The sequence below is a fragment of the Oncorhynchus mykiss genome, chromosome 10, assembly GCF_057628025.1.
Source record: "Oncorhynchus mykiss isolate SJ-2025 chromosome 10, ASM5762802v1, whole genome shotgun sequence".
NCBI lineage: Eukaryota > Metazoa > Chordata > Actinopteri > Salmoniformes > Salmonidae > Oncorhynchus > Oncorhynchus mykiss.
This window is the reverse complement of record NC_143031.1, coordinates 21,970,274-21,997,454: the sequence shown is the minus strand read 5'-3', so window position 1 is coordinate 21,997,454 and position 27,181 is coordinate 21,970,274. Positions and strand designations below refer to the sequence as shown.

The following is a 27,181-nucleotide window of genomic DNA, read 5'->3' as shown; positions in this document are numbered from 1 at the left end:
CACCACGACCAGTGCAGGAAAGACATTTCTGGAAAGCCAGAGTATAGGGCCTTCCTTTTGTTTTACGCACTACCTGTGTTGAATGGGGTTCTTCTGAAGAAATACAGGAATCATCTTTTTCTGTGTGTTTGGTATCTATACTACATGATCAAAAGTATGTGGACATACTGCTCGTCAAACATCTCATTCCAAAATTATAGACATTAATATGGAGTTGGTCCCCATTTGCTGCTCAAACAGCCTCCACTCTTCTTGGAAGGCTTTCCACTAGATATTGGAACATTGCTGTGGGGACTTGCTTCCATTCAGCCACAAGAGCATTAGTGAGGTCGGGCACTGATGTTGGGCCATTAGGCCTGGTTCGCAGTCAGCATTCCAATTAATCTCAAAGGTGTTCGATGGGGTTGAGGTCAGGGCTCTGTTGCAGGCCAGTCAAGTTCTTCCACACCGATCTCGACAAACCATTTCTGTATGGACCTCGCTTTGTGCACAGGGCATTTTCATGCTGAAACAGGAAAGGTCCTTCCCCAAACTTTTGCCATAAAGTTGGAAACACAGAATCATCTACAATGTAATTGTATGCTGTAGCGTTATGATTTCCCTTCACTGGAACTAAGGGGCCTAGCCCAAACCATGAAAAACAGCCCCAGACCATTGGTCCTCCTTCACCAAATTTCCAGAGGCTGTATGGCACTGCCAATGTATCACCCAATGTGCACTTGTTAACACACCTTACAGATAGTGTATGAAACTGCGGGCCCCTTTGGGCAACCTCCACATTCTCATTTGAGTCTTTCAATGGGACACTTCTTAAGTACTTTAATGGTACCACTTATGTCTCTGTGCAAATAGTAAAGAGGAATTTAAAGTAGATGAGTCTATCCCAAAGGGCTGCAACTTGCATGATAGATGCTAATGAGGGTGTACAACAGTTGTTCTCCCAACTACAAAATAGCAACAGATCAACTGATAAATCTGAATGCCTAACTGAAAATGTAAGGGTTTTTAGCAATCCATCTGTTCAGCATATGCTTGCAATTGAAGAATTACTATGTCTAAGAGTAAGTAAATGCAGTTATTACAATTGGTTCATTGTTAAAGGCATATTATGTCATTCAGAAGTAAACCAGCTACAAAAAAGAAACAACTCAATTGTGGAGTTGAGAAATGGAATGCTGTATAAAATCCGTAGCCTTGTAGCTTTCAAACCACACAATGTTCACATGACAATTCACCTACATGTTCATGTATTGTGTGCTGTGTGTTGGTTAGTGAACTTGTCAATACAAGAAGGGTATTGTGCAGACTCTCAGTTTAATATATCCTCCACATTTGTACATTACATTTCAGAGTCAGACAACATAATTGCAGTCCATGCACATCATTTCAAAATAAAGTGTGAGTTAAAGAAACAAAGAGTTTGTTATTCCTATTCCAAACAGTTTGGACAGAGACTACGGAAGTGTTAAAGGTTACCTGGCTGGCCTAATTACCCAAAGTTGTAGTCTACAGTGAAAAAGAAAAGACATGAAATGTTTCCGAAATTACGTGGCATAAAGTTGAACTGTGCACATTCCTTAGATGTGGAATAAACAATCATTATCATTGTCAACTTTGTCTTTGTCTGCACTCTTCTGAAGAGGAATTTTTAAAGTATTTTGAAACTCACATTTAATGGCATAGGTTGAAGCTATACTTATTGTGTACTTGCTTATTTATGAGCAGAGTTTCAAAAAGTGTATTTTGAATGAATATGGTATATTAAAGTGTAATGACAGTGAATATATAGCATAATAAATGACTGAAAAACAATTAATTTAAAGTACAATAATTTTAAGTATATTGAAGTATAATGATAGTATATTTATAATATACTCAAGATATTCAAGAAAGGTGCATCTCATATTTGAAGTATATTATTTGAAAGGGTAGTATATTTCAAATATACTTGCAATATATTAAAATATACATTTTTGTTGCTTGGTTATCAACCTTGATGCCTTAATTACTTATTTTTTCTGAGTGAAATGAGGGAGAAATAGGTCATGGCGTGTCAGACCAAGTCTATTCCTATAATCAGATGGTCTTGAATGTCAAGTAATCACAAAACTGTAGGTCAGTTTCCATTCAATTCTGAAGGAAAACTAGCGGACATTATCAATCTTTTAAAATTGCAGTCCAAGTAGTGCTGAGCTATTGTTCATGCTCTGCAAGATGGATATGATGCTTTATTAAGTTGTAAATCAGTAACAAAGGTCCCACACATTTTAACAGTGTCCAAAATGTCATTGAAAGCCACTGACTGTGATGTAGGCAAAAGGGGAAGAATATTTGTTGGATTTATGTCAGTTTAGTCCAGACCTCTGTCCATTCTGAAAAAAAATGGTTCTTAGAAAGAAAACTTTTCATCGCAGTGCTAGCTGTGCCACCAGAGACTCTGGGTTCGAGCCCAGGCTCTGTCGCAGCCGGCCGCGACCGGGAGGCCTATGGGGCGGCGCACAATTGGCCCAGTGTAGTCTGGGCTGGGGGAGGGTTTGGCCGGCAGGGATATCCTTGTCTCATCGCGCACTAGCGACTCCTGTGGTGGGCCGGGCGCAGTGCACGCTGACCAGGTGGCTAGGTGTACGATGTTTCCTCCGACACATTGGTGCGGCTGGCTTCCGGGTTGGATGCGCGTAGTGTTAAGAAGAAGTGCGACATGGTTGGGTTGTGTTACGGAGGACACATGGCTCTCGACCTTCGCCTCTCCCAAGTCCGTACGGGAGTTGCAGCGATGAGACAAGACAGTAACTACTAACAATTAATTAATCATTTAAAAAAAAAAAAAACTTTTGTTACCGAGGAAACACATTGTGACAAGGAAGTCGTTTAAAACTATCATGTTCCATTTCTTCCGCATCGTCTCTCAATGAGAGACAAATTGTGCCTTTAGTTTTATAGTTAACTAGGCAAGTCAGTTAATAAGAACAAATTCTTATTCTAGGTTAACTGCCTGTTCAGGAACAGAACAACAGATTTGTCAGCTCAGGGGTTTGAACTTGCAACCTTCCAGTTACTAGCCCAATGCTCTAACCACTAGGCTACCCTGCTGCCCCTCCACTCCTTTGCAGGTACTTCTCTTGGGCTCCCATTAGATATTTCATTCTCCATTATTCTAGAAATGGCTTCATTCTCTACCTCCTTTCAGTTAAGGGAGTGTTGGAGACACCCAGGGGGAGCTCATTTTGTTTCCCGGTTCCGCCAAACAAACACATTCATTGCCACTACTTTCAACCTAATGTTTTACCATTCATCTTCTGAGACAGAGCCGGGACACAATTACACTGTTCTCACACACTGGAACTTACGTTTTCAACCAAAAGCAACAGTCTTCTGGGACTTAACTATAACATTGACAAAGAAATACAGTGGTATATAAGCTTAAATTCACAAGCCTGGAAAGCTATACAGCCTGGATTGGAAACTAGCATGTTTACTGTCAACCTACACAAGCCAGTATGTATAAAACATGAGTGCAATTTCTAGGTTCCCCCAAAGGGAGACTCCTTTTCTCGTTGCACCCATTAGTCTTGGTTTGATATCTCACTGAATGGTCGGAGTGATTGGGAAGGAAAAAAGCCTAGAGCATCAGCAACATGAGATTAGAGTTAGAGATTAGAGAGCAAGGCCAGCAGTGTTAGCTAGGCTAGCTAGAGCACATTGTTTGTTGTTAAGCCTAGAGGGCCTAGCTGTGCCCTAACCTGCCATCCCCCGTAAAGCTCTGCCTAACACGGGGGACTCTGATGCATTTCTTAATTAAATCGGGGTGATCAGACCATGAATCATGCGACGTGGCAAATAAATCCAGGAATTTGACAGAGAATCCCTCTCTCAGTGATAATCACGCCCCCGTGCCAGGAGCAGACTGTAAAAATCAATCAGGTTTTATGCAGAGAAATGCAGCATCTGTCAAAGCGATTGCACAAATTGCTTTACACAACGGCTCATCATTTCTTTGTGTAGAAGGGGACGCAGGTGGGGGGCACTGGTCAATGATCCCATGGCGTATTTTGGGCCTGTGCAATGAAAGAAGTGGTACTTTCATCGGAAATAATCTGCAAAAAGTTCAAACATGAGGAAAAATCAATTTAAAGACTGATGTGAGTTTCAATGCAAAGTCATGCATTTAAATGTGTGTGTTTTGAATTGCATTCTATGCAACCTACCTAGGCCCCCAATCCTTGTTATTTTGTACACACTGGCTGTCATCCATCAGCAACTTTTGAACTGAATTGAATCTCTGGGGTATTTTACCCCACGCAAACACTAGTGACACAATAACAGCCACATATTGCTGATATAATACAATATTGATTTAAATATAACATTTCTGCTCAATACCAAGATCTCATTTGAATTACACACTTTGTTTGAGCAAAATCCAACAATGAGTTACAAAGTAAATAGGCCCAAGTTATAGAGAGAAAAATGGCTAAACATCCTTTTGCATACTAATAGCCATATTATTTCTTCCATGCACACACACAGTACCAAGTGGCAAAGCAAAAAACTTCTAAGAGGCGCACCATCTGGAGAGAGAGATACAGTGTGTTGGGGTTTCAAAGAAGAGTGGATTAAAATATGCTAAGAGAGATGAGTGATTCATTTCAGTCTCGGCTCCCCGGATTTCCTGATTTAGATATTGTTTTAACCCCAGTGCCCCACCACCACCACAACAGGGTTTCAGACTATTGATGATCCAGTGTGGGCTTGACTTTAGTGCAACTTCATGTACATACCAATGAACTATACCCGGTGTATCTGCTCCATGTGGGAGTGGATACACAAAACATACCGTCCTGAGAAATCATTTCACACATTTATGATAAGACTGCCTGTCTGGTCTCAATGGGGTTTTGGCTAACAGTGGTGATATGGAGACGTGGGACTACTTATTGAAGGAAAGCAGCAGATGCTATGATAGCTACTAGCCAATAAACTAAATAAACTCCCCTTAGCAGCAATCTCCACAGCTGTTATCCCCGAGCAAACAGGTCACTGTCATTCTCCAATATTGAGCTGGGTGGGCAGACAAAAAGAAGACTGTGTATCCTCTTCCCACTTCCTTGGAGCCCGGGAACCATAAAAAGAGGAAGGAGGAACCCAACATTGAAAGCCTCTCTCCCCCAGAAGGCATTACAAATGCATGCCCTTCAGCATGGCTGCTGGCTTGCCTTCAGGATATAACCATCCCAATATGTCCAAAGTTCAAATGTAATTACACTGCCGTGTTTCACTTAAAATGTCACCAACCTCTTTCCCCTAAAACCTATGGTTGAATATAAGTTCCTTTACTTTCTGAACGTCTTAAAGAGTCTGCTGAGAGTCTTAGAGAAGTCATCTCCTCATGTGTATGGGAGAGGTGGTTCTCTTATCAAAGCTAGGCTCTGCGACTGGCGGCGTAACAAAAGGTGAGAGGCAAGAAAGTGATGTGAAAACAGGAAGGGAGGATTTATTGCTGATGGCGGCACTTTACCCGCCAAGATCTGCAGTCTGCAGTTGGATGTGAAAGTCTGTTTCGACAGTCCTTCATGTTTCCAACCGTAGCTTCCTTTAAACCCCAGCACATCTCAGCACACAGGTTCATACCATGACACTTTTATTAGCGACGTGTTAGCTCTTTGGAATTATACAGTGAACCTAAAGTTGGGATCTTTATTACATCTCAATTCATCTTGTTCTACACAGATCTCATTGTGCACCGGTAAAGAGATATTAAAATCTAGGAAAGCAGTAGATAAAGAAGTGAGATTTATGATCAAAAGTGCTTTGACATGTTCGGTAGCAGAGCGCCCAATGTCATGTTATCTTATTTTCGCCATTGCGTCATAGCACCAGAGTAGGCCTATTCTATTTAAATTCTACGCATAACATACAGTACAGATGAGATTGAAATCCAGATGGGTTATGGGTAAGCTAAACATGTACGCCAACAGGTTTGACGTTTTGAGGTTGGATGCTGACATTTGAGGATGGAAGTTCAATAGAATCTGGTGTTTCCAACTCAAGACAACTTACATTGTTCCGGTTATCATCGTATTCAAGTCTTCTATATAGACTGCATGTTTGATGTCTCTCGCATGAAAGACATTCAACACACTTACACCCTGGTCACAAAAAATTGTCACAGAATAGAATGAGCCTTTCCAGCAACACCTGCAGAGAAAAGGATCCATTTTCTGATGATTGTGGTAAAAACACAGACCATATTTCCCCTTACTCTCTCAGTGCTCTCAAGCCCTTATATACAATTTGTACATTCATGTATAAAAAAAACCCAACAAAGACAAAAAACACACATTTTCTATGTATTGCCATCCTCTCTCCTGGACAGTGAAAAGCTGACATCCATTTTCAATCCAATTTAAAATGTTCAACCACCACTGCAGAATCCATTGGGGACATGGAAATGAGTGCGTTTCAAACATCTGTCACTTACGTGTCAACTTTTAATGAGATGAGTTAGTATGAGGCCAAGTGCAATCTGCTGTGATTAAAAGGAATGGGGGAATATATTACATATTTAGCATACCGAGGGTCTCAGGGAAACGTTATACATATGAATTATGGACTCAAATTATCATTTTTTTGTCACATGGTTCGTAAACAAGAGGTGTAGACTAACAGTGAAATACTTACTTATGGGTCCTTTTCAACAGTGCAGAGATAAAGATAAAGTTCAAATAAAAATAGAAATAGTGACACCAGGAATAAATACACTGAATAACATATACCAATAACGAGTAAAAATAACATGGCTATCTACAGGGAGTACAAGTACCTAATTGATGTAAGAGGTAATTGAGGTAGCTATGTACATATACTGTAGGTAGGAGTAAAGGGACTAGGCAACAGGATAGATAATAGACACTATTTCACTGTATGTGGTTAGTGTGAAAGTGTGTGTGTTTGTGTGTGTGTGTTTGTGGCCTCAGTATGCATGTATGCGTGCGCATGTCATGTGTTATGTGTGGGCATATGTAGCTATGAGGGAAAATAATCGATACAGTTACATATCGGGATATTATTTTTGACGATATATCGTATTGTTTTGACAATATCGCAATATTATTATTGTGTTAGTTGGTTGTACCTGCACTAAAACTCCAGTATTGTTTCTTCATAGCTTGTTCTAGATCTTATTTTTAAATAGGAAGCCAATTTGTTTTCAGCACTTTTATTTTCATGACTCTAATTATCATGGCTCTCCCTCTGCATCAGACATACTGTATACTGTATATGGTGAACAATATGTTCAGAACATCAAATCACGAAAACATATTTTTATAAAAACACAAAAGGCCATTCATTGTTCAACTGTGACCTTACATTTGTTAAATGGTTAGTCAAGGATCTTGCATGGGATTGTATCAAATTTAGCCTCCTGACTGAAAGCCCTTTGGTGTATGAGTAGCCTGCAGAATGACCAACTGCAATTGCTTAACTTGACTGATAACTACTTATCCTACCACTGACTCTGTCTGAAGGCCAGAGAAACATGTCAAGTCCATTCAAATCCATCCCTGTGTATTGTGAACTGATTGACTGACTGGCACATTTTCTGCAATTACCCTGGATAATCAAGTGTAAAAACCCAGAGGGATCTTTAACGGCACTCATCTTCAGTTTGGGCTGTCGTTCACGTTGTGTTTTCAGACACGCATCTGTTGTCGTAGAAGAAAGCATTTTGCTCATAAAACCTCCAGAATTAGAGTCAGGACTGCTGTAGTATCTTCACTATAATGGCAGAGGGGGGAAATAAGTGGCAACTGGTGTAACGGCTTTAATTGCCCCCTCACTTGGGATGGCTGACATCCCAGCGGCTTCAGTCGGCAAAACTGAAACGTGTTGCCAGCCCTTTTGGTGAGTGCTGATCATTAAAAGACATTTGCATATGAAAATCAACCTAAGCCTTTTAATGAAAACAATTATTTTTCTAATTCTCTTTCACTTTCTCAAAATGAGACCTGTTAAAAAAAAACTAAGCTTTGTACATTTCAGATTGCACAATGCACAGTGATTTCTTTGTGGCCTATTTGAATGATGTGTTTAACTTACCTAAGAAAACGATTTTGGAGAAAGCACAACAATGGGATTGTGATTAATGAGAAACATTCATTTTTATATTGACCTCAAAAGGCCATTAAGATTGCCACTCAAGCGTTGAACATTAATTACGAGGGCCCTCATAAGCTTCCATGAAATTCAATGAGCATTTCAAAGTCTGAAGTCACGCAAAGAGGTCTGTGTAGAAGTTCTGATGCAAATGAGATGCTGAGTCAACATCCACATTAAACTTTAATTGTTAGTTTGTTTTCAATATACACACTTACAAATTATATATATATCATATATATATTATTATTATGATTATTATATTATATATATATATATATATATATATATATATATATATATATATATATATATATATATATATATATGTGTATATATATATATATATACATATATATATATATATATATATGTATATATATATATATATATGTGTATATATATATGTATATACATATATATATATATATATGTATGTATATATATATATATATATATATATATATATATATATATATATATATATATATATATATATATATATATATATATATATATGTTTCAGTATTAGGCCTAGTAGTTCTATAGAGATACAGTATTACAAAATGACAAATAAAACAGAAGTTTGAGAAAGACTTCCAAGGACTGAATACAGATTAGTTCAATCTCACTAATGTGAAACCATAGACAACAAGCCAATCTATATTAACTGAGCACCCACAATGATCCTTTTACCACAGGAGGCCCACCATTAAATAGAGCTGATTATTGAGTGTGGCCACCTCTGACAATTGCCTATTCATATCAAGAGATCACGCAACCACCTTATTACATTTACATCATTTAGCAGACGCTCTTGTCCAGAGTGATTTAGAGGAGCAATTAGGGTTACGTGCCTTGCTCAAGGGCACACCAACATATTTTTCACCTAGTCAGCTCAGGGATTCCAACCAGTGACCTTTCGGTTACTGGCCTAATGCTCTTAACCGCTAGACTACCTCCCAATACAATATCCCCCTTCCAGTGAACATAAAACCCATTTAATTCAAACAATAGTCATCAGCTGACAACATAAGATCACAGTGTGAGCTTAAAACTTCTTTGGACTAGGGGGCAGCATTTTCACTTTTGGATGAAAAGCGTGCCCAGAGTAAACTGCCTCCTACTCAGTCCCAGATGCTAATATATGAATATTATTATTAGTATTGGATATAAAACACTATGACGTTTCTAAAACTGTTTGAATGATGTCTGTGAGTATAACATAACTCATATGGCAGGCAAAAACCTGAGAGAAAATCCAAACAGGAAGTGGGAAATTTGAGGTTTGTCGTTTTTAAACTCAGCGCCTATTGAAGTTACAGTGGGATATTGGTTATGTTGCACTTCCTAAGGCTTCCATTAGATGTCAACCGTCTTTAGAAACTTGTTTGAGGCTTCTACTATGAAGGGGGGCTGAATGAGAGGGGAAAGAGTCAGAGGTCTGCCAGCAGCCTCGATCTCAGTCATGCGCATTCACATGAGAGGTAGCTCTCGTTCCATTGCTTTTCTACAGACAATGGAATTCTCCGGTTGGAACATTATTGAACATTTATGATAAAACATCCTAAAGATTGATTCTATATATAGTTTGATATGTTTCTACGACCTGTAATATAACTTTTTGGAATTTTCGTCCAACCTTTCCGCTGGACTCGCACGCACGTTTCGATTTGTTTACCAAATGCCCTAACAAAAGGAGGTATACGGACATAAATGACGAACTTTATCGAACAAATCAAACATTTCTTGTGGAACTGGGATTCATGGGAGTGCATTCTGATGAAGATCATCAAAGGTAAGTTAATTTTATAATGCTATTTCTGACTAATGTTGACTGCGCAACATGGCGGATATCTGTATGGCTGTTTTGGGCTCTGAGCGCCGTACTCAGATTATGCTTTTTCCGTAAAGTTTTTTTGAAATCTGACACATCGGTTGCATTAAGGAGAAGTTTATCTAAAGTTCCATGCATAACACTTGAATTTTCATCAACATTTATAATGAGTATTTCTGTGAATTGATGTGGCTCTCTGCAAAATCACCGCATGTTTTGGAACTACTAAACATAACACACCAATGTAAAATTTGATTTTTGGATATAAATATGCACTTTATCGAACAAAACATACATGTATTGTGTAACATGAAGTCCTATGAGTGTCATCTGATGAATATCATCAAAGGTTAGTGATTAATTTTATCTCTTTGTGCTTTTTGACTCCTCTCTTTGGCTGGAAAAATGGCTGGGTTTTTTTCTGTGACTTGGTGGTGAATTGTATCTTTAAAATGGTGCCTAATACTTGAGAAATTTGATTTATGAGCTTTCGGTTTATTTGTATTTGGCGCCCTGCAATTTCATTGGCTGTTGGCGCGGAACCCCGTTCCCAGACAGGTTAAGGAGAGCGCAGAGATGCCTGCTGAGGCAACCAATACAGATCAACAGCACATTCATATAAGGCTCCCCACATATAACCTAATCATGTTTCTAAATGTTATTGAGGATCGTCTATGAATGTATATTACTTTTAAATCTGTTACACATAGATGATTTTCAAATTTTGGGATTCTAATTTTAAAAAATGTCCATATTATATCTGGAGCTAATAGTGGGATGATAATGTTTCACAGTGTTGTGATTGGCTATGATATTCACCTATTGATTGTGCGGCATCTGTTGCTGTTCTTCATCAAAAGCTGTTAGACAAATATCACAGCCAATCACAAGACTGGTGGGTGATTAATACTGTGAAACACCATTATTCCACTATTACTGCAGATATATAATGAACATTTTCTGAAATTACAATGCTAAAATTATTTAAAGAACCATGTGTAGCACCTTTAAAGACCCAGTGCAGTAAAAAACGTGATTTCCCTGTGTTTTTTATATATATATATATTTCCACACTATGACATTGTGAAAATTATAATAATGCCCTTTTAGTGTAAGAGCTGTTTTGAAGAAACTGCCTTAAATTTCAGCCTGTTTTGGTCGGATGGAGTTTTGGCCTGCCTGGTGACATCAATAGCATTTCATGATGCCAACCCCTCCACACACAAATATGTATTCACACGTGCACACACACGTACACACACGCGAACACACACAGTCTAAACTTCCTAAATTTCTATTCAGCAATAAACTCACATTATGCATTATGCAGTAGATCCATATCAGTCAACATCACATACTGTAAACTAAGTCTCAAGGTTGTAAAACAATATGTTGATTGTCCTGACAGGTCAGAAATACATTACCAAGACTAACATAACTGGACCCATACATTTACAAAAAATGTTCTGTCAGCTTCAGGTTTATTATTTGGACAATGACAAATTAATTGCAATATCAATGTGTAAACCAAACTGCAATAGTTGCAGTGGCGACCCGTCATTCACATTTTTAGCATCTATAAAATATATCAAATCGGTTTTTTGGGGGGGGGGCCTATTTTGCAGGAGCATTGCGCCGTGATTGGCTCAGTGTTCTGTCACTCATGGGACCACTACATTACAGGCCAAGTCTAAGTCCTCAGTAAGAGTAGACATCGAACATTTAAGCCCCTAGGGTTTGCCATAGAGTTACATTAGAAGAGCCCTTCCAAGAAGGCTCAAAGTCATTGGCCACTGATAAAATTACGTGAAAACACGTTATATGTAGAGTAGCTTTGATTGGACTGATCATGTCAACCAATATCTTACTTTCAAAATCTTAGCTAGCAGTCATTGTCATGAATCAAGTTGACAATCTACTGGCAAATCCTTGTCATATGAAGCGAAATAATGAAGAATAATTATAGATAAAACGTATCGGTGCTCATCGGTCATTGGACATAAACATTACACAACAAGTTGGAAATCGCAAATTCAACAATGAGTAGTTTGGAAGGAATCAGTGGCTAACTGCAAGCATTGCAAAGCAACCACTAGCCTGCTATTCAGTGGAGTGGTTGTGATGTTTTTTCCGAGTTTCCACCATAAATCCAGAGATCGCCAGACTTTGGTGACAAAGTTTGATGCGAAAATTAGCCCACAAAAGACCACCCTGCCACTTTCTTGTTTAAGTGAGCACATCACAAGGTGAGTCCAAAAATGTTTTGTAACGTTATGCTGCTGCATAAATGATGTAATATACAAGGGAGATATGTATACCATAGCTACGAAAGTAATACTAAGTGTATGTTGTGTAGTAAGCTGTTAGTAGCCCAAGTGCCTCATCCTAATAACTTGGTCTATTTTCACCAACGCGGTATTGTAAACACATCGTTTGTGGCTGGTGTGTGCCATCTTTGTAGACTTTTTTGTACAGCTTTGACAATGCTACTGATAGCAGTGATGGCGCTTGGCTTGCACTTGCAAATTCAGCACACGCAACATTCTATAATGGAATTGTGTTATTTGCCGAGTCAGATTAAAGCTTATTTAACATTTCGAATAGTGACCCAAACGGCATTCAATGTGCCTCACCCTAATAATTTGGTATATTTTCACCTCTTGATTTCGCCTACTGTTCTAACTTGGTGGTGCACATGTAGCCTATAACCTGTTACAGAGAAATGTAATCATTGAATATTGTAAGAGCTTTCATTGTCTGCTCATATGCCCCTTTTATTTATCCTACGGTTCTGACTTGGTGTACAGGGAGAATACTGTAAGAATGGCCCATGTTCTGAATTCTGTCGCTGTACATTTCAAAAGTGCTGAACAAATAGTTATATTGACTACATCCGTCGTCGCTCGCTCATTCATGTCTTAATAGAAATTAAGGATTACCTCTTATCCGCTTGTCGTCCCCTTATGCCATAGTTTGTACATCTCAATTGTCAGTAGAAACCACATTTGTTTAAGCATGTCAGTCATATCAGCTATGTTTTTTGTAAAGGCAGTAAATGAGGCTGAATGAACTGTTTCGCTTCCAGACAAGGCTCTGCTGATAGCCAAATGTAGCAGTGGTAAGGTGTTGGAACTGCTGTTGGGACTCCGCTGCTGGGACAGCTTTATGTAGGCCCTAATAGTTTGTGGGTAACGTTTGTCACCGTTATAGTGCAATTCATGGATTTTAAGTTTTGGGTTGTGGCTTTTCTGGCATGCATCCCACAATAATTTGTTTTGCCCCACCAAGATTTACATGCTAAAATCGCCACTGCACAGATGGCAATGATGATTGCCAAAAAGGACACATTCTCAAGTTTTGCATCAGTGTCATCATTTCACAACTTTGCAAACATCACTTTTCCAAGGTGGTTGAAGTAAATGGCCCAACATTTCTTAAAGCCTCCTAATGACACTCACAGATTGCCAAGAGGTTTCAAGCACAATAAGTGATAATAATAAATTAAAAGTCAGCGCTATCCCAATTCCCTGCACCTAACCTCAAATGGACCAGCGCTGGGAAGGCCCCCAGTAATCACAGACATAGGGATTAACTGCACTGACCATGAGGTAGCAAACGGCTAACTCCGCCATCTGGTCCACAACACTAGCCACTAGCCACCACAGTTCCGCTTCACTTGGCCAGATCCAAATGCAGAGGCACTTTCCCACAGTTAGGGCTGTTCGGCTGACAGAGCAAAGTATTGAGTGAAGACACCCAACTGTCAAGGTGAATGAGGACCGAGGAGACATCCGAGCATCCTCCCTTCATCTCCTCCCTTTCATCTAAACTGATCTGAAAGACCTGGACAGATTAAAACAAATGCTCAATATGGGCATCCACCCTATTGCTTTGACCTATGCCCTGATTTCAGATCAGTGCAGATGAAGGACAGGGGATAAGAAAAGGAAGCCATTTTTGACTATTCCAATGCACCCAAAAAATGGGTCATCATGCTATGCAGTGCAGGGTTGGGCCGAAATATAATTAAATCGAATATTGTGATATTTAACATTGATGATGCTTTGTTGCGAAATAGAAAGCCGATTCTAGATTTATTTTTGAATTGGAGATGCTTAACGTGAGTCTGGAAGGAGAGTTTATAGTCTAACCAGACACCTAGGTATTTGTAGTTGTCCACATATTCTAAGTCCGTCCAGAGTAGTGATGCTAGACGGGCGGGCGGGTGCGGGCAGCGACTGATATACTGTGAAAGTGCAAGATGATATTTTGTGCAAGACTATACTCTATTTGAACTTTGCAAATCAAAACTGTGCAATTGTTCAGTTCAATAAGTTTAAAATGAAGTCTAAACATATTAACTAAGCCATATTTTTTCACCATACAAAAATAATTTATCGAAAATGTGAATATATCGTAAATAAGCACAAAAATTGCACAGTCAGGAGTGATTTAGTTATTAACGGCACAAAACGATTATATCAGATATCATGATATTTGGAGTAGCATATCATAGAAGAGCTATTCCCAAATATTGCCCAACATTAACGCAGTGCATATATAATAACACAGACTATTGGCTTGCAGATCATTTCGAGAAAAATTCTAATTCTAGAATAGCAGTCTCCCGTGAAATGGCATCCTCACCTAACGTTGGTATGTATCCTGTATGGTAGACTCAACTTCATTCAATGTTTGAATTGATAACAAGCTAGGAAGATAAGAATGCAGCATCACGACAAATGAGAAAAAAATCTGGAGAGGACTGTCTAAAATCCATTATTTTGACTGTCAGTTTCATGCAACATGACTAGAAATAATGAGGACACAAAACACAACTAACATCTTGGAATCAAAGTGTATCGACATTTCCTTCAAAGCTTGAATCCTCAACCTTATTGAAAGAGATGCTGTCTTTGTGACAAAAGTCAGAAATGTGGCCGACTTTTGGGCTTTGAAGATTCTGTGCCACCCTGTAAACAGCTTCTGGCAGACTCTCCCAAAGGAACATGTATACAGAAGTATTTCCAATGTCTCTGTTTGCAATGCTGCTTACATAGAGCCAATTCTATGGTGGAGCGCTAGCAGCGAGCGATGAAGGCAGCAGCATTCCTTTGACATGACAACCCATGAATGGCTTGCTCTGAAGTCGGCCTCTGCACAGATTATTAATCACTCTTCCTGCTTTACTAAACCGTACAACACGCCACGTGACCACTCCACTGGAACTTGGCTAAGTTTGTGAGGAAAAGAAAGCCTCTTCTGTTAGAGCCAACTACATCGAGGATATTGTTATTATTCCCAGGAAGACACATTCAAAGGCCTTAGAATGCATTTGCGCACACTATAAATGAATATGGATTTGAGGCAAAAGGGTTTGTTAATAAATGAAATGTCTTTAGTTTGGATGAGCTGCAAGAAGCAAATATTTTGAATCTTTACGCATTGTATTTCTGAGCTATTTACTGATCAAATACCGACATCTCATTTGAATAGTGAGTAAATGTAGGGTTATTTTGCTGAGAAAATAGTATCTTCTCAATCGCTTGGGTATGGCAGTCAATAGCATTGTCAATGTCATGCCAAAGGGTAGACCTAACCATTATGAATAATTTTCCTGGCAATTATCCGATTCTATTTGAGACCAATTAGGGTTTGTCTCCTGCGTGCCACAAGACTGTGTTAGTCCACTGAGCTAAAGCATTCATTCAGGGAGCTAACACAAGTCATGTCTCAGACAAGGTTACTCATCACGCAAACAGGGTTTACAAACCACCTCTGTTAAATACCTGATTCAATAGACACTCAATCTTATATACACTGAGTGTACAAAACATTAGGAACACAATATCTTTCCATGACATAGACTGACCAGGTGAAAGCCATGATCCCTTATTGATGTCAGTTGTTAAATCCACTTTAATCAGTGTAGATGAAGGTGAGGAGACAGGTTAACATAGGATTTTTAAGCCTTGAGACAATTGACACATGGATTGTGTATGTGTGCCATTTAGAGGGTGAATGGGCAAGACAAACAATTTAAGTGCCTTTGAATTGGGTATGGTAGTAGGTGTCAGGTGCTCAGGTTTGTGTCAAGAACTGCAATGCTGCTGAGTTTTTCATGCTCAACTGGTCCACCACCCGAAGGACATCTAGCCAACTTGACACAACTGTGGGAAGCATTAGAGTCAACATGGGCCAGCATCCCTGTGGAATGCTTTGAATACCTTGTCCATGCCCAATGGATTGAGGCTGTTCTAAGGGCAAAAGGCGGTGCAACTCAATATTAGGACGGTTTTCCTAATGTTTTGTACACTCAGTGTATGATTGGAAGCACAGCCGAGAGCTGCCCAGTGACACAAGCCTACCAGACGAGGTAAATAACTTATATGCTCGCTTCGAGGCAAGTAACACTGAAACATGCATGAGAGCATCAACTGTTCCGGACGACTGTGTGATCACGCTCTCCACAGCCAATGTGAGTAAGACCTTTAAACAGGTCAATATTCACAAGGCCGCTGGGCCAGACGGATTACCAGGACGTGTACTCCAAGCATGCGCTGACCAACTGGCAAGTGTCTTCACTGACATTTTCAACCTCTCACTGTCTGAGTCTGTAATACCAACGTTTCAAGCAGACCACCATAGTCCCTGTGCCCAAGAACACTTAGGTAACCTGCCTAAATGACTACCGACCCATAGCACTCACGTCTATAGCCATGAAATGTTTTGAAAGGCTGGTCATGACTCACATCAACACCATTATCCCAGAAAACCTAGACCACTCCAGTTTGCATACCGCACCAACAGATCCACAGATGATGCAATCTCTATTGCACTCCACACTGCCCTTTCCCACTTGGACAAAAGGGACACCAATGTGAGAATACTATTAATTGACTAGAGCTCAGCGTTCAACAACATAGTGCCCTCTAAGCTCATCACTAAGCTAAGGACCCTGGGACTAAACACCTCCCTCTGCAACTGGATCCTGGACTTCCTGATGGGCCGCCCCCAGCTGGTAAGGGTAGGTAACAACACATCCGCCACGCTGATCCCCTCAGGGGTGCGTGCTCAGTCCTCTCCTGTACTCCCTGTTCACTCATGACTGCATGGCCAGGCACGACTCCAATGGTAGGCCTGATCACCGACAACGTCAGAGACCTTACCATGTGGTGCAAGAACGCCAACCTTTCCCTCAACGTGATCAAGACAAAGGAGATGATTGTGGACTACAGGAAAAGGAGGACCGAGCATGCCCCAATTCTCATCGATGGGGCTGTAGTGGAGCAGGTTGAGACCATTATGTTCCTTGGCATCCATATCACCAACAAACTAACATGGTCCAAGCACACCAAGACAGTCGTGAAGAGGGCACGACAAAACCTATTCCCCCTCAGGAGACTGAAAGGTTTCTCAGATCCTCAAAAGCTTTTACCGCTGCACCATCGAGAGCATCCTGACGGGTTGCATCACTGCCTGGTACGGCAACTGCTCGGCCTCCAACCACAAGGCACTACAGAGGGTAGTGCGTACGGCCCAGTACATCACAGGGGTCAAGCTTCCTGTCATCCAGGACCTCTATACCAGGGGGTGTCAGAGGAAGGCCCTAAATATTGTCAAAGACTCCAGCCACCCTAGTCATAGACTGTTCGCCCCCCACCCTCTTCTACGCAGCTGCTACTCTTCGTTATTATCTATGCATAGTCACTTTAATAACATGTACATATTACCTCAATACCGGTGCCTACGTACATTGACTCTGTACCGGTACCCCTGTATATAGCCCCGCTATTGTTATTTACTGCTGCTCTTTAATGATTTGTTATTCTTGTCTCTTACTTTTTGGGGGATATTTTCTTAAAACTGCATTGTTGGTTAAGGGCTTGTAAAGAGCATTTCCCCTGTAAGGTCTACCTGTTGTATTCGGCGCATGTGACAAATAACATTTGATTTGATTTAAATCACAATAATGTGTGTACAGAGCACAAATACATCAACAAGTTACAAACATGTATGAGTGTTGAAATAGTGTGCTGTAATTCTGTAATACTGTATGTAATGCTGTGACAAATTGTTCCAAACAACAGTGACAAATGAGCCAATATGATAACAATGACCTCTAAACATCCCCTCATTTATAATTTTCTCCTTCAGGAAATGAGAAAGCCCTCTTGTTATTTTGATAAAATGGGCAAAGTGGCAATTTCACATCTGGGTGGTAACCGATGTCAATTATTCACGGTCATCATCTGCACCTAATTTGCTTAATAACATATTGTGCTGGGAAGCACAGGGGTAGTGTCACTTTGGAAAACTAAGGCCGCACCCAATCAGAGGGTACCTTCTTGCATCAAAATTTAAACTTAAATGGATACTTCAGGATTTTGGCAATAAGGCCATTTATCTACTCCCCCAAAGTTAAATGAACTTATGGATACCATGTTCAAATATTTTATTTAGCTTTTTGGTTAAAACATTTTCTAATCTTAAATTAGCCTAACCCTAATAGTTCAACTTGGAAGAGGTGAAGTGAGAGGGGTAGCTGGGCCTAAAATCTGTCTTCTCCAGTAGGTGGTGTTTGTTTTTTCGCTAAACAAGCAAGGAGTTTCTGTATGGAAAGTTTCGAATTTCCTTAACAAAAATGGAATGGCTTATTCGCTACGTGTGGCTTATTTGTTGAAATAGAGGTTTCGTAATGATTATGTTGTTACTAGTGTACAGATTTAAAATGGACTATTGACATCCTGGCAACTTTATATCGGAGTTGCCCTTGTATTGGCTACAATGGTCCCACCTGATCTTGCCTCCTCCTGACTGTCTTCCATTGTTGAAGAAATGTATTTTCATTGATAAAGCAGCCACTAGAGTATCTGGTCAATATAATGGATAATCTGTGATGCTATGTACTCATTGTTGCATACTATACTGAACAAAAACATAAACGGAACATACAACAATTTCAACAAATTTACTGGGTTACAGTTCATATCAGGAAATCAGTCAATTTAAATAAATGAATTAGGCCCTAATCTATGGATTTCACATGACTGGGCAGGGGCGTAGCCATGGGAGACTGGTCCACCCACTGTGGAGCAAGGCCCAGCCAATCAGAATGAGTTTTTCCCCACAAAATAGCTCTATTACAGACAGAAACACTCAGTTTCATCAGCTGTCCGGGTATCTGGTCTCAGACGATCCCGCAGATGAAGAAGCCCTGGGCGTCCTGGGCTGGTGTGGTTACACGTGGTCTGTAGTTGTATGGCTGGGTGGATGTACTGCCAAATTCTCTAAAACGATGTTGGATGCAGCTTTTGATAAAGAAATTAACATTAACTTATCGTGCAACAGCTCTGATGTTCATTTATGCAGTCAGCATGCCAATTGCACGCTCCCTCAAAACTTTAGACATCTGTGACATTGTGTTGTTTGACAAAACTGCACATTTTACAGTGGCCTTTTATTGTCCCCAGCACAAGTTGCACCTGTGTAATGATCATGCTGTTTAATCAGCTTCTTGATATGCCGCACCTGTCAGATGGATGGATTATTTTGGCAAAGGAGAAATGCTCACTAACAGGGATGTAAACTAATTTGTGCTCAAAATTTGAGAGAATTTTTTTTTGAAGCTTTTTGTCCCTATGGAACATTTCTGGGATATTTTATTTCAGCTCATGAAACATGGGACGAACACTTCACATGTTGCATTTATATTTTTGTTCAGTATATTTAGCAGTTACTGTTTAGTAAAATGAAGGCCTATGAGTAGGTGGGGCGGGCCGAGTGTGGGTGGATTTTTCCAAATTCAACAAACATGCACTGCATTAACCAGCTTGATAATAGCTTATTTAATTTATCTAAACTCTGAACCAAATAGGAATGGAGTTATAGGCCTACTCAGACTGGTTAATAGCCAGACAATCATATTAGACCTATACCGTAGTAGACCATATATCTATCCTATTTAAAAAGCACTGAAGCACTGAAACATAATTTTTTTTGCATACTGAGAATGCATCATGCTTGATTGCGTTGTTTCCCTCTATTCGTTGATTTCGGTAATGCATTCCCACATGTAATTGATCAGCTTTTGTCAAAGCAGAAATGAGTATGACATCTGGGCATTAAAAATGAAGTTTAAACGTATGCAACATTTTGCAATGTCGCATACTATTAAACTACATTTTTTCACATACTCAACTGGCCTACTATTTAGGACTCAAGCAGACTATGGGTATTCGGACAAGGCCAGTATCATGCCCTCACATTTTAATGTGAATTAGTCATGTTCCTCTTCCTCATCATATTTACATATCACTTTTCAATGCAAATGAGTTGTATTTAACCAATCATATTGTTCTAGTTGTGTGTTATGCTTATTGACTCATTTTTCAAAAGCTCTGTAAGGTATTATTTGCATTGTGTACAAAGAGAGGAGCACAGTGTGTCACTTTCACAAGGATAGCTCTCTAAAATACCATATTTGGCCTGGGCCTCCTTATTGAGTAACTGTAGCTTTGCTGTCCCAAGGAAAGGACATTCTACCTATCAGCAATGTTCTTCATGTCTTTTCACAGGGGCTGCTTACCCCCCTCACAATGTTTTCACCTCCTGCTTACCCCTTGCACTCTCGGTTGGAAGTCGAACAACAGCTGCTGCTCCAAATTTCGATTTAACCACCAATAATTCTCGCCTTTGGCTGAGGCAGGCTGGTGGAAGGAAGGACCAGAGGGCACAATAGACAGGGCCTGTGAGGGTCTTGGCCGGATCGCCACAGGAATATGTGTTGCATCCTGGCAACGCTCGGCCAGAGGCGCCTCGGAGCCAGACAGAGGCTCAGGGGGGAGGAGGAGCGAAGAGGGATGGGAGGAGGAGCAAAGAGGGGAGGGGAAATTGCCACTTGCCACTCAACACTCCACATACAGAGCCAAGTGGTTGGAGGGGGACATTGTCATAAGGCTGTTTTCCATGAAGGACATGACCCTGTCCTCTACACATTTTACGTCTCTCCCCCTTATGTGCCATGGTGAGAATGCCAAGGCAAGTGAGAATGGGCTACAATATGCAATGTAATGCAGGCTAGTGGATGAACAGTGTGGTAATATGCCTTTTCTGCATGTCACAGTGACATATCCATAATACATAAGACAGGAAATGTAATTATGTATAACATATACTGTATAACATATATTTACTCAAACATTTAAACATAAAAAAGCTATGAAATATGTGACGAAGCAACTTGTTGGCTAATAGAAAAACGTTGAGTGAAGCTGCCCACAACACTTAAGACTACAGAGGAACCATTAGAAGCATGTCACGAATCTAGTAGGCTAGGATACTCCCTCAAAAGCAAATGTTGCATTTCCAATCAATTTAGTTACCTGTGAGGGTTAACACGGTTTAACTTCGATGACCTGAACACGTTGTCGATGCGGATTGACCAGTAATTCTTAATCAACTTTACTCAAAAACCTCCTGTCTGGAGTGACATTTACAATGCGTCAAAAAGCTCCGCGGGGGAAGCCATAACGTGCATCAAGAGCCAGAGACACACACGAATTGCTCGATCAGAGAAGCAATGCTAGCCTATATGATAATCTACCATAAAGCTAAACAAATATTTTTTAAACCTACAAATGTAAAACTTTGAATTACTGGGGTATAAATAAAGGCAAAAGTTAAGAGGGGGACATGTTCATAGTGAAGCCTTAAATTTGGGTTTACAATCACTTGAAACAAGTAGCCTACTTGTGAGGCAAACCTCGAAATCCCTTGACAACCACCACCATCATGACAGTCGAGTCTCACAGTAATCGCCTGGTTTAACTGCCACTTTGTTGGCATGTGATGTCAAATCTCGGCACCACGCAATAGGGAATCTACAGTACCTATATAGAAAGCGCGCGCATATGTAGAATAAGTGCGCACTCACCTAATGTACATGATAATGCAATAGCTATAACACTTATGTCACCTGCCATTTCTCCCAGCAAAAAAATAAATAATTGCCCACCTTGTTGAATCAGAAGAATGGCCATCCCGGTCAGCAAAACCCAGAACATAGGATTCTTCATGGTTGTTTGACTGGTCGATCGCTTCTCTGTGTAGTTGTAGAGGAGTATGTTGCCGCTCAGATATAGCCTACTACAAACACAAATCCTCGGAAAAGTGTAGCAAGCAGACTGCAGTTCCCGCTACGTCCCGGGTCCCTATCTGACTGTAAAGCAGCCACCAACGCAAGCAGCACCAAGTCCCTCCTTTATCAAGGTATTGGTCGTAATTTGTATGAGGCTGCTTGGATAGGCTTCCAGTGGCTTACAAAGACACTTCTGTCCAGGAACCCGCTGTGATTCCCACTAACCAAGTGTGTATCCGTGCGCCTTTCCCGCGTCTTGCTTTATGCGTGCGTGCGTTGGTCGATATCGACCGTGTTCAAAACGTTATCCTAATTCAAAACCAAGCAATGCATTTGAAATGTAGGCCTATCTGATGTTTAGACAGGCTGATTTGTATTTTATGCAAAACGTTTTAAGGATATGATAGCCTAGCTAGTATTCGGTCTTAAAAAATATAGACTTAGAAAGTAACTTTTTAGTTGGCTAGTTTAATGTCCGTAAAGGGGGATATAATGCAGTAAAATTAACTATATAGCCTACTTTTAGAATGTAGCCTACTTTAGCCTTGTTTAGAAATAGATACCGTTTTCTCTTTCTTAACGAGGCAAAAGTAGGCTTCATTCTATTAGTATATAGTATACTTAACTGCAGCCCACGTAGGCTAATTCCGGTTATAAACAACCATCATATCTTCCACAAAAACACTGGTCACATAAGTCGCCAAGCGTAGGCTATTAATCAATGTTGAAGGGCCCTGTCACTTTAGCAGTCTATGCGATGCCAGAATGCAGAACAAGACGAAATAAATTGGTGTAACTGCCCTCCGTTCAGCAGCTGGACAGCTCCCATGTTCTCCCTTACGCTGCATTCTACTTCTCAACGGGTAAATGAATTGCATGAGAGGAGACGTTTGACACATGCTTTATATTTAGTCAGCATTATGGACCTACTTATAACCCTACAGTTTTTCCTGAATTTACTTGTGTTAGTGGAAAACAAGATGTAAATGGATGACTGATGCTGCAATCTTTTCTTTTCGCAGTCATAAACAGACATCCAAAGTGAACAATGAAAAATCACAGGCCTGCACTAATGGCCCTTTTTTCAATTTTCGCCCAAAATGACATACCCAAATCTAAATGCCTTTAACTTAGGCCCTGAAGCAAGGATATACATACTTTTGGTACCATTTGAAAGGAAACACTTTGAAGATTGTGGAAATGTGAATGGAATGTAGGAGAATATAACACAGTAAAAGATAATACAAAGAAAAAAACAACCGTTCTTTTGTATTTTTTTGTACCATCATCTTTGAAATGCAAGACAAAGGCCATCATGTATTATTCCAGCCCAGCTGCAATTTAGATTTTGGCCACTAGATGGCAGCAGTGCATGTGCAAAGCGTTAGACTGATCCAATGAACCATTGCATTTATGTTCAACATTTTGTATCAAGACTGCCACAATGTGCCTAATTGGTTTATTAATAACTTTTCATGCTCAAAACTGTGCACTCTCGTAAAACAATGGCATGGTATTATTTCACTGTAATAGCTACTGTAAATTGTACAGTGCAGTTAGATTAACAAGAATTTAAGCTTTCTGCCAATATCAGATATGTCTATGTCTATGTCCTGGGAAATGTTCTTGTTACTTACAACGTCATACTAATCTCATTAGCCTACGTTAGCGCAACGTCCCGCAGGGGACCCACTGATCCTGAAGACTTCACAGTGCATCAATGACAAGGTATGACAATTAAACAATTGTACGTGAATGATTTTGTTTCTTTGGAACGAGCACCAGTAGGCACCATTTGGTAGTGTCCAATTGAATTGAATTAGTAACAAAAAAAGTAAGCTGCTGAGGAAACCACGTGTTTGATACAAGTCTATGTATTCTGTTCCAGCCAGTACTATGAGCTGTCCTTCCCTTAGCAGCCTCCACTGCTAACAATTTATATAATTTGTTATCAAAGACAGGTAATACCAGTGGGAAGAGTATTGCAAAGTAAAGTGCTACTGCATTGATTTCATCAAGTACATTTATAGTGTCAACATACACATGCTTACTATACACTTTTCTTTTGTGCACCAAGTGTGGGGACCACTGGGACCACTTTGCAATCATTGGTTTTTGTTTGACATACATTTTAAAGTGAAACATCTGAGTCTTCTGTTATCGTGGAATTGCCCCATTGCATTAAGTATAGTTCCTTTGCCATGGATCAAACATTTGCCCAGTCAAGAGATGTGTAATCCCATCAACACCCCTGTGTGTGGAATGTGTGTAAGACTAATGTAACACAACATTACGTAACGCATTAAATCAGCACTACTCAGCAAATCCGACTCAGAACACATAATTATCCTAAATGAGCCCATTTTCTGTGAAAAGCCATGAAAATAATTCCATGTTCACAACTTGACAGTCCGTTTCCCCCACTCTGATGACCAAACAGCTGGCTCAAGAGGCCATCAACTGCATTGCTAATGCACATAATGATATTTTGCTTTGAAAACTGTGCCATTTCCCTACACTATTTTTCTAGGTATAGAAAAAGTGGAGGTACCAGCATTACATGGGATGTCCCTGATCAACGTTGTCTCAGGGCGATTAGTATTATTCTGCATGTAAAACTCTGACACTCTATTTAGTATGATATGATACGTTACATTAAGTTACATTATGATTGGAATAGTGGTCGTAGAATATCATATGAATTGGATTATGTAAATTCACATATCACATACCTTGGAGGACTTATAGTATTACATGTCATACGTGGTTGTACAATAGCATACGAATTGGATGAGACGAGGCTGTTTGTTGCTTGGTAACAACAAAGGAGAATTACAGGGAGAATTTACATTGAGAACTAACGACAAAGGTTAGGATTATTTACGTAAAAGGTTAGGTGAATTTTAAGGTTCGGGAAGGGTTAGCTAAAATGCTACAGTTGTCCCCAACATGACTCGAACACACAACCTTTGGAGTGCTGATTAAGCCCACCCATCGCGGATTAAGCCCACCCATCCTCCTTGACCAACTTCCTACATTTGTTTCTGTCTAAAGTAATTAGACCATTTGTAGGTATCTAACTTCATGAAAGTGCTCTGAAAAACATAAAGTATGTTTCGTATTGGCTCTAAGGCCAGGCTGCCCTGAGGGACTAAGAGAAGGTTACAGGGCACAAAGGGAAATTAGCATTTTTGGGCTAGCAAAGAAAAAATAAATGTCTGTCAGACCATGCTTGTACACATTTTATTTTCTTGCCTGTACGTCTAAGCCTCAACAAAAGGGGAGCCTCAGAAGTAAATGTGTTTTTAATGCCAACGGGAAAAATCATTAACCAGCTCAGCCATGTGCAACTCCAGTCAGGTTCAGCGAAGTGCAACTGCAGTCAAATCCAATTGTCAATGAAATTCCAAAGATCAATTGTCAAAATCTGAAGCCAAATCCCAATAGGCATGGCATTATGTGCCACACGTCAAGGCAGGCCATATAGATTATTATTATATTTGTTTACATTTACAGACACAAATAATCTGCCAGCCCGAAGAGCTTGGTAACAGGCAGAAACGTCTAGGGCAGCCGAGATAGAACAGTGAAGGCCCTGTGCCATGTAAACGAAATAGACAGACTCAGAGTAAATGAGCTAAGAAGAGCGCTCCAATCTCTACTACTGCAGGTGGAATGTGAGTCAGATTTGGAGGTTAACTAGGACGGTGGCAGAATGAGGCTGCAGCGTGCCCCAAGAGTCACCTCTTGGCTCAATGATCCATTCATTTCATTTCTACCTCCACTGGCTTGAGCCCCACCACTCGCCCAAATACTGTATGAGGAGAGGAATACAAGGAGACAGGCAGGCAGGCAGGCAGGCAACTACACCACCCAGTCCCTCATGGATATGTTGTCTTCCACCAGTTTGCATTACATACCTCACCTTGTCCCCCCATCTGCGATGGGACAGTCAAATTCTGATATATTATCTTATGCGTCTGAAGCAAAGAAGAAAAAGTGGTATACCTCCACTTTCCCTATTAAGTTACGAGTATGGGCATCCAAAAAAAAGCAGATATATTCCTCCACAGAATAATTTGCATATATCCGCACAAATGGGAAAACCGTGTCAAGAAATTTGCAATGCACTCTCAGAATAAAATCCAGTGCATTACATGGATAGCATATACAAACACCATTCAGGAAACAGTGAAGTGAGAAGATTTATAAGCCTACCAGAAGAGGAGTTGGGTGATCTTGTACACAGAGAGAGATTAATATGCCAGGGGGCACCACTCTGGGGACTTGCGGGGAGAAAAACCTCATATTTAATACCAGGAATTTCCTTATATTCTCATTCATCCTGAGCACCGTTGTAGTGCATAAAAAAGTACCCAAACTCTTCTTAATTCACATCTACATTTCAGTGTCAGTTCTCTTTCACTTGGAAACTACATTGGGATTTCCCGGCAGCCTCCAGGAGGAGAGTGGAAAATGAGAGAGTGGGGAACATGGGACTGTACTGGGATGAGAGGGTTATGGAATTGTAGAAGGAATTGAGAAGCCGATCACACAATGATTATGTTTGTGTGACACTTTTGAATGTGGGTCAAAAGGGAAATAAAAGTATTATTTTAGTTTTTTGCCACCACCTCCCTCTTCCCGCATGCTGTGTACCGGAGTCCTCCTTGCTAGCTATCGAGAGGCGGGCAGACACCATTCGTTCCTGCCTGCTGAGCACCTGCCCTCACCGTCAGAACTACAGAACTGCGGGAAAAGAGTGCATGACAGGCGGGGGCGAAGGACACAGTCTACCGGTCGTCCCAGCCTCCCACTAGCACAGCAGGCGGGAGGCTGGGGCAACACCGTGTGCTAGCTAACTAGTTTGCTAGCACACGATGTCGCACCCTCTTTCCGCCTGCTGCGTACTAGAGAAAACCGTGCCAGACAGGCGGGGGTGAGGACACTGTCTACAGCTACTTACTTCGGTACACAGCAGGCATGGGTGACACCATGTGCTAGCTAGCACACAGTGCTGCCTTCCGCCTGCTGTGTACCTGAGTCCTCAT

At 40.4% G+C, this 27,181-nt stretch overlaps 1 protein-coding gene across 4 annotated transcripts in view; it reads right to left on the bottom strand.

Annotated features, from left to right (window-relative positions):
- The window catches only part of ntm (neurotrimin), a 436,848-nt gene extending 414,420 nt beyond the window's left edge, over positions 1 to 22,428 (bottom strand). For 2 of the 4 annotated variants that reach the window (XM_090186152.1, XM_090186154.1), the window contains exon 1: positions 22,008 to 22,363. In XM_090186152.1, the coding sequence (XP_090042278.1) occupies positions 22,008 to 22,068 (61 nt within the window). In that variant the 5' untranslated portion in view covers positions 22,069 to 22,363. Of the gene's footprint in view, positions 1 to 22,007 lie in introns of all 4 variants that reach the window. The other 2 variants (XM_090186151.1, XM_090186155.1) reach the window with 2 other exon arrangements.
- Positions 22,429 to 27,181: the final 4,753 nt, after the last annotated feature.